The 8,007-nt window shown below is 34.5% G+C and overlaps 1 protein-coding gene across 1 annotated transcript in view; it reads left to right on the top strand.

Annotated features, from left to right (window-relative positions):
* Positions 1-314: 314 nt before the first annotated feature.
* The window catches only part of LOC143227337 (dermonecrotic toxin SPH-like), a 95,232-nt gene continuing 87,539 nt past the window's right edge, over positions 315-8,007 (top strand). The window contains exons 1-2 of the mRNA XM_076458794.1: positions 315-410; positions 2,616-2,712. Of these exons, the coding sequence (XP_076314909.1) occupies positions 315-410; positions 2,616-2,712 (193 nt within the window). The remainder of the gene's footprint in view (positions 411-2,615; positions 2,713-8,007) is intronic.

Raw genomic sequence — 8,007 nt, 5'->3', positions numbered from 1 at the left:
AAGCCCAAACGAATGTTTGAACAGTTCAACAATAATGGTAACTCTAAACGTGTCTCTACGGTTTCAACTAGAATTCAGTGTTTCAACACTAATCTTAATTTCGGATTTAGAGTTTGTTTTCCTGATGGATATCACCCACCATCAAGATGTGACTGAAACGCCAAAGGGAATTGAAAAGAATGTCATTAAACGTGACAAAGGACTTTCATTCAACTTGAAACTATTCAGATAGTAGAGAAGATCTTATACTTCCAATGAAATCTCATTCGTAAATCAAGGGAGTCCCCAGGCATCTCACTCAAGAGTACGACATAATGAAACACTCAGTATCTGTTTATAGACTGAGTCACATGGTTAATGAAAACGGACAAAGTGTCGTTCAGATGTTTCTAATGACCAGAGGACAGCAGGTATTTGTTAATAGCTGAGGCTTAAATCAACGTTTAGCCTGAGTTACACAAGATAAAAAAACAAAAAATAGTAGATTGACTGACGGAGTCGTGAACTTACTACAACTTTAAAATAGTTTAATTACTCGTGCAAATAACTTTATTCACCAAACCAGATACAGATTCATTCTACATTTTCAGATGTTCATCAAATCTGTTAGAACTGCCTTTATACGACAGTAGAGTTTTGATATAGAAACAAGGTTGTGTCTGTATTATGTAAAATATGTATTTATATTTACATTATGTTCCAAGACAAAAACAAAACATTTATTATATGATTGGTACAGCTGTATTACATGTTGTAATATATCCACTATTCTTGTAATTGATATCATATTATCGCTGAATAATTTAAGTATTTAGGTTGTTAAAGGTACAAATAATGTAAAGAGTCCTGTTCTTTCTCGGCTGAATGACCAGACCTATTTTTTGTACGATACAGAAGAAGTTAAACCACGTTTTTCTGGATCCAATTGGTGATAGCAGCTCGTAACATGAATAAAGCTATAACAGGCAGTTTTGGTGGAGCCTTAAGTTTATATATATATATATCTGGTTTATTGCAAATAATTCCTGTCCATTCGACAACTCTTATGTGCAGATTTATGAATGTAAGTGTAGACCTGTGGTTTTTTAAGTAGAATATTCATACAGAGAGACTGTTTAACGTATTAAAGACACGACATTTCAAAGAATGGAACATTCAATGTTCTCCGTAGAAGTTGTGAGCAGAAAGTTTAGGATACCAACAGGCTCTGAAATTACACCCGTACCCAGTCGTTAACGTGATAGTTACGATTGCGAGATAGAACGTTTTCACCGAAAAAAACTATTGTAATGAAGTTCATCATACCTCCTGGAGCCACTGACAAAATAATAAATATTGTAATGAAGCTCATCATACCTCCTGGAGCCACTGACAAAATAATAAATATTGTAATGAAGCTCATCATACCTCCTGGAGCCACTGACAAAATAATAAATATTGTAATGAAGCTCATCATACCTCCTGGAGCCACTAACAAAATAATAAATATTGTAATGAAGCTCATCATACCTCCTGGAGCCACTAACAAAATAATAAATATTGTAATGAAGCTCATCATACCTCCTGGAGCCACTGACAAAATAATAAATATTGTAATGAAGCTCATCATACCTCCTGGAGCCACTGACAAAATAATAAATATTGTAATGAAGCTCATCATACCTCCTGGAGCCACTAACAAAATAATAAATATTGTAATGAAGCATCATACCTCCTGGAGCCACTAACAAAATAATAAATATTGTAATGAAGCTCATCATACCTCCTGGAGCCACTAACAAAATAATAAATATTGTAATGAAGCTCATCATACCTCCTGGAGCCACTGACAAAATAATAAATATTGTAATGAAGCTCATCATACCTCCTGGAGCCACTAACAAAATAATAAATATTGTAATGAAGCTCATCATACCTCCTGGAGCCACTAACAAAATAATAAATATTGTAATGAAGCTCATCATACCTCCTGGAGCCACTAACAAAATAATAAATATTGTAATGAAGCTCATCATACCTCCTGGAGCCACTGACAAAATAATAAATATTGTAATGAAGCTCATCATACCTCCTGGAGCCACTAACAAAATAATAAATATTGTAATGAACTAACAAAATAATAAATATTGTAATGAAGCTCATCATACCTCCTGGAGCCACTAACAAAATAATAAATATTGTAATGAAGCTCATCATACCTCCTGGAGCCACTAACAAAATAATAAATATTGTAATGAAGCTCATCATACCTCCTGGAGCCACTGACAAAATAATAAATATTGTAATGAAGCTCATCATACCTCCTGGAGCCACTGACAAAATAATAAATATTGTAATGAAGCTCATCATACCTCCTGGAGCCACTGACAAAATAATAAATATTGTAATGAAGCTCATCATACCTCCTGGAGCCACTAACAAAATAATAAATATTGTAATGAAGCTCATCATACCTCCTGGAGCCACTAACAAAATAATAAATATTGTAATGAAGCTCATTATACCATCTGGTGCCACTAACAAAATAATAGACGAAGATATGTGAGCTTCTGAGAAAAGTTTTGAAAGATTGAACTCGCTCATCCTTTGTCATTTTCAATAATTGAAACTGAAAGGCGATAAGTGAAAAGAAAATCCAGAACTGGGACTTAAAACCAGGACCTCCAGCCAATAAGGACAGCAAACTACGAGGTGTCATCCGTCTCATTACAGGTATGATTACCATACTATGTGGGTTTTTTAACTAGTATTACATGTGTGTGCGTGTGTGTAAACATCAAAATTCCGATACGTTTGTTTGTTTATTCACTGTTAAGTATTGAAACCCGAAATTTAGCCTACAGATTTATCGCTGAACAACTGTGTGGGGTGGAGGGGGGCGGTAGAGACTTGTAGAATTTTGATGCAAGAAAGCCCGGCATGGCCAGGAGGGTTAAGGCGTTCGACTCGTAATCCGAGGGTCGCGGGTTCGAATCCCCTTTGCACCAAACATGCTCGCCCTTTCAGCTGTAGGGGTGTTATAATATGACGGTCAGTCCTACTATTCGTTGGTAAAAGAGTAGCCCAAAAGTTGGCGGTGGGTGGTGATGACTCTCTGCCTTCCCTCTAGTCTTACACTGCTAAATTAGGGACGGCTAGCACAGATGGCCCTCGAGTAGCTTTGTGCGAAATTCAAAAACAACATGTGTTTCTTTTTAAAAGGCACGACATGGCCAGGTGGTTAAGGCACTCGACTCGTAATCTTAAGGTCGCGGGTTCATATCCCTGTCGCACCAAATATGCTAGCCCCTTTCAGCCATGAGGGCGTTATAATGTGACGGTCAATTCCACTATTCGTTGGTAAAAGAGTAGCCTAAGAGTTGGCGGTGGGTGGTGATGACTAGCTGCCTTCCCTCTAGTCTTACACTGCTAAATTAGGGACGGCTAGCGCAGATAGCTCTCGTGTATCTTTGCGAGAAATTAAAAAAAAACAACATAATTTTATATATCTGAAATATACGCGAATTATCATTAGAAAATCTTACCGTTTTTCCTTTTTTTGAAAGAAATTAAATAATGATTATTGTTAGGGTTATTGAATCCTCCTCTGTTAATTGGTTAAATAGTTGTTTTTTTATAACAAGTGTACTCAAAGTAATTACATTAACATTATGATGAAAAAAATAGTTAATAAATTAACTATTCCTAGCCATTCATCTAACCGCGAGATACAAAATTAATCAGTAAATTAACTTATTAATAAGGCTCTTGATTAAAATATCAAAAACTTTTGGACCTAATATTAGGCCTATACAAGGGTTTAAAAATCGATAAATTTTACTTTAAAGAAGGAGGCAACGACAAGCAGTTTTTACTCGCTCATATTTCACGTTTGATAAGATTATTTCTTTTGTTTATAACGAGAAGTTAGTTCGTTTTCTGGAACATCAAGCTTTTCCGATATACCTATTGTTTTGTGCTGTTTTTGTTGTTGTTTTAAACAAAGAAATAAAGCGCATCAAACTTCAGGCAAAATTAATTTCTACAGTACGTCATTCACAGTTTTATTAAGTACTTCCTGAATGACGTAAATAATCTGCCCTCCCTATCCGTAGCTTTAACATAATCATCCAATAGCTCTTGTATTTACCGCCTTTCATGAAAGAACACTGTCTTAATTAAATAATAAATTACACAAATATTTAAAACAGTATTGTGCTTAAGTACATTTAAAAGCTATCTTCACTCTACTATCACAGTTGAGACGATTCAGATTATATTAGCTCTGCACTAATACCACTATCAACACTTATAAATGAAAAAGGGTCGAAGGAAAAATAGGTCGATCGTTTCCAAGCACGCCATAAAATGGTATCTGGCTGCTCCAGATTACCATCGCTAATAACGTTGTAGGAAAAGGTCAACTTATAATAGTTCTTTCTAACTTTTGTTCTTCTTTTCTGAAAATACAGTTTGCCAAGTAATATACGTTTACTGATATTAAAAAGAAACTGTTTTATTTATTTATTCTTTGAAAAACAGCACATTTTTGGCCATGAGCATTCTTAATTTAAGCAATAAGGTACCAGTTCTACAGAAGCTATAAATAAACTTTAGAATCATTTTTAATTAATTTCTATCAAAATACAAAGACAAACTCTAACTAAAGAAAAATAAACTTTGTAAAAAAAAGTCATGCTCTTTGATAAATGAAAATTTACAATTTTAACACAACTGACAAGTTTTTGGTAGTTCTAAACAATTATAACTTTGAAATAGCAGGTTTAGGTGAAAGTTAATTGTAGAAAGTGCTAATAATACGATTAATAAGAAATAATGTATGAGAAGTACCTATTGCGCTGTTAGAATTAATAAAAAATTAATAACACACTAGAAGTGAATAAAAAACGAAACCTAAACTAGATTCTTACATATAATAACACCATGGAACACAAATTTTGTTCCTGGATAGTATGTGTTATTTCTTAATTGCTTGTGTTGTAAAAGTACAGAAAATGACCATTTTTTTCCTTTAAACTTTGCTTTTGTGACCTGGTTAATGAAATTTAGAAATTAACCTATTTTCTATGTAAAAACAGGCAAATTTGCACATTTTCATTTACATAAGTCATTTACACATTTACATTTACATAAATCAACAGATAAATGTATTTATACTAAAGTTATACAAAAATGAACAAAAGTGAGTCGTTTTTTGAGATTTGCGATTGTAATGTAAATGTCTTATCAGCCCCCAAATATAGTCTCCCATCATGTTTTCGTTATACGCTCCTTGGAAGCGGCGTTCAAAGCCCAGTATATCTTGGTGGAAGCTCTCGCCTTACTCCTCTGAGTATGCTCCCATGTTCTCCTTGAATTTATCAAGATGAGCTTCAAGGATATGGACTTTCAGGGACATCCTGCAGCCGATTTTGCCATAGTTCTTCAGCAGAGCCTCAACCAGTCCCACATAATTTTCGTCCTTGTGATTGGCCAAGAAGCCCCAAACCACTGCTACAAAGCTGTCCCACACTTTTGTTTTTCCTACTGAGATTCTTGGGGAATTCTGTGCACTCCAGGATCTTCTTTATTTGTGGTCCAATTAAGACACCAGCTTTGACCTTTGCCTCAGAGAGCTTAGGGAAAAAGTCTCGAAGATACTTGAAGGCTGCAGACTCCTTATCAAGAGCTGTGACAAATTTTTTCATAAGATCCAATTTTATGTGCAATGGTGTAAACAACACCTTCTGGAGGTCCACTAGTGGCTCATAAATGACATTGTGCCTCCCCACAGAGAACTCAGTCTGTTATGGCTAGTGCTTCCTGTTGTAGGCAAAGATAACAGGGAAACTTGTTAAAGCCTCATGTGTAAGATTACGAGTAGAGTGCCTTAACCACCTGGCCATGCCGGCCCGTTTCAAATGTTAGGTGATATCTCATAAATGCAAAAAATAAAGTAATTTTTGAGTTACCTATGGTGCATCATTTCATTAATGTGTTGTAAAACTGCCTAGTGTAATTCAATAGTGATTCTTATTGGTGAATCAAGTCCAGCGTTCGCTACTTCACTTGTCATGCTTACTTACAGATGTTTCCCTTAGTGTAGAATAATGATGAAATACAGGCTATTATGAAAGTCATTTTTTATATTTTTGATAATAGCACTTTGCCAAAGTGTTCACACTGGCCTCTTCTATTCTCATTCTTGCCACACACTCACAAAAAATGAATGTGCATCAATATCAGGGCAATGTGCGGATGTACACTTCATTTTTTTTTTTTGGGGAGGGGAGGAAGAGGTGTATATTTTTGGATCATCAACTATATTGAATCATTAGACTACTTTTCAATGCTACTAGCTGATTATTTGGGCTTTAGGCCTATCGACTGCCAAAGTCGATAAGTTTCAATCACAAATACTGATTGTGCTTTTTAAAAAGCACATAGCAGTTTGAATATAGCAATAATCAGATGTTTTCATGGGTTAACTTACAGTTCCACAGTTTGAATCTACCAATAATCAGATGTTATTTCAGTGTTAAATTATAGTTCTATAATTTGAATCTAGCAATAATCACCTTTCAGTGTAGTTAGAAATACTGAGCCATGCTTATTGTTGAAATTTGAAGTTTGTGTCTAGCAATATTAAGCTGTACCTTTAGTGCTAGCGCAGATAGCCCTCGAGAAGCTTTGCGCGAAATTCAAAACAAACAAAACCTTTAGTGCTAACATACGTCTTGAATTTAGAATGCTAAGACGTACCTTCACTGTTAATTTACAATTCAAGTACGGCAGTTCTTGCTATGCCTGTAGCGTTAACTTGTAGTTTTAATCTAACATTTTAGTTGTGTTTTACAGTAAGCTTGAGTATAACGCCAAAAATCAGGATTCGATATCCGCACTGAACACAACCCAATATATAGTTCTGCGCTTAAAAACAAAAAAACAATCTTTTGGCAAAAAGCATTTTAGTACCAACCGTATAATACCAGCTATACCAACTGTATGGACGGTATAATACCAACTGTACTTACAATATAGTACCAAATGTACAGTAACTTTTGCTCCCTTACTGTATGTGTGTGTATATATATATATATATATTAACGTCTATATATTTGTATTTATGCGTTGAATAAAGCTTTTTTTTTTTACAAGTTGTTTTCTTGACATAAAGTAATCTATTTTCCTCAACGTTTTATTATTTATAACATAACAGTTAATTTTCCCAAAAAGTTACTAAAGGCCGCCTGGAGGGATCACCTGTTTTAACCACTTTTCAGTAATTTGTTGCCTGTCATTGAAAACTACAATGACGTTACCTAAGGAACGCTACAATTTGTACTGTCGTGACGTCGGTAAAACGTGCGCTCGCCATGAATCACGAGGAGAATTACGCAGTCTGTAAGACACAGCGTAGCATGTCATATGATCTCAAAAAGTAAGAAATAGAAATATTTGTCAAACTTAATTTTGGTTTTATTTACTCTTGAAAATAACACTTCCTGGAACTGTGTGGAAGTACATCTACTTATAACCTCATGTAATTTTCCTCATATCTATAAATCTAAAACAAATTATAGACTAACGTATTTTTTCTTAAATGTTTATTATTTATATTGAAACGGATAAATTAGATTTATAGCTTACCTTCTCTAAACACTTAGTTTATCAAACTTCTTGCATGGTAAAACTAGAGATCATCCCTGAAGAAGCAAGGTCTACCTTTGTCGGATTATTAGGGATTCTTGTTTCATTGAAACAATATTTCGTCCGTGAAGAAAGAAAGCTTACCTTTATCAAGTTTGAATGTATTGTAAAAAAAGATGGTCCCTTTGTTTATTTCACATCAATAAAGATTAATATAGCATTGCTTGCTCCTTCGACTTCGGGAACATCTAACAATGTTTGAAGTCCTAAACTAAATGTCTATACTACTGATCATAAAGTTAATTTATTGTTAGTAGGTGTGTGTGTTTTAGTTTCGTTCTTAAACGTTAAGACGTCAGTCTGTTTTTTTTTTATGTC

This window comes from Tachypleus tridentatus, chromosome 9, assembly GCF_004210375.1.
Source record: "Tachypleus tridentatus isolate NWPU-2018 chromosome 9, ASM421037v1, whole genome shotgun sequence".
Taxonomy (NCBI): Eukaryota; Metazoa; Arthropoda; class Merostomata; order Xiphosura; family Limulidae; genus Tachypleus; species Tachypleus tridentatus.
Note: the sequence above shows the minus strand (reverse complement) of the source record. Positions and strands in the feature narration are given on the sequence as shown.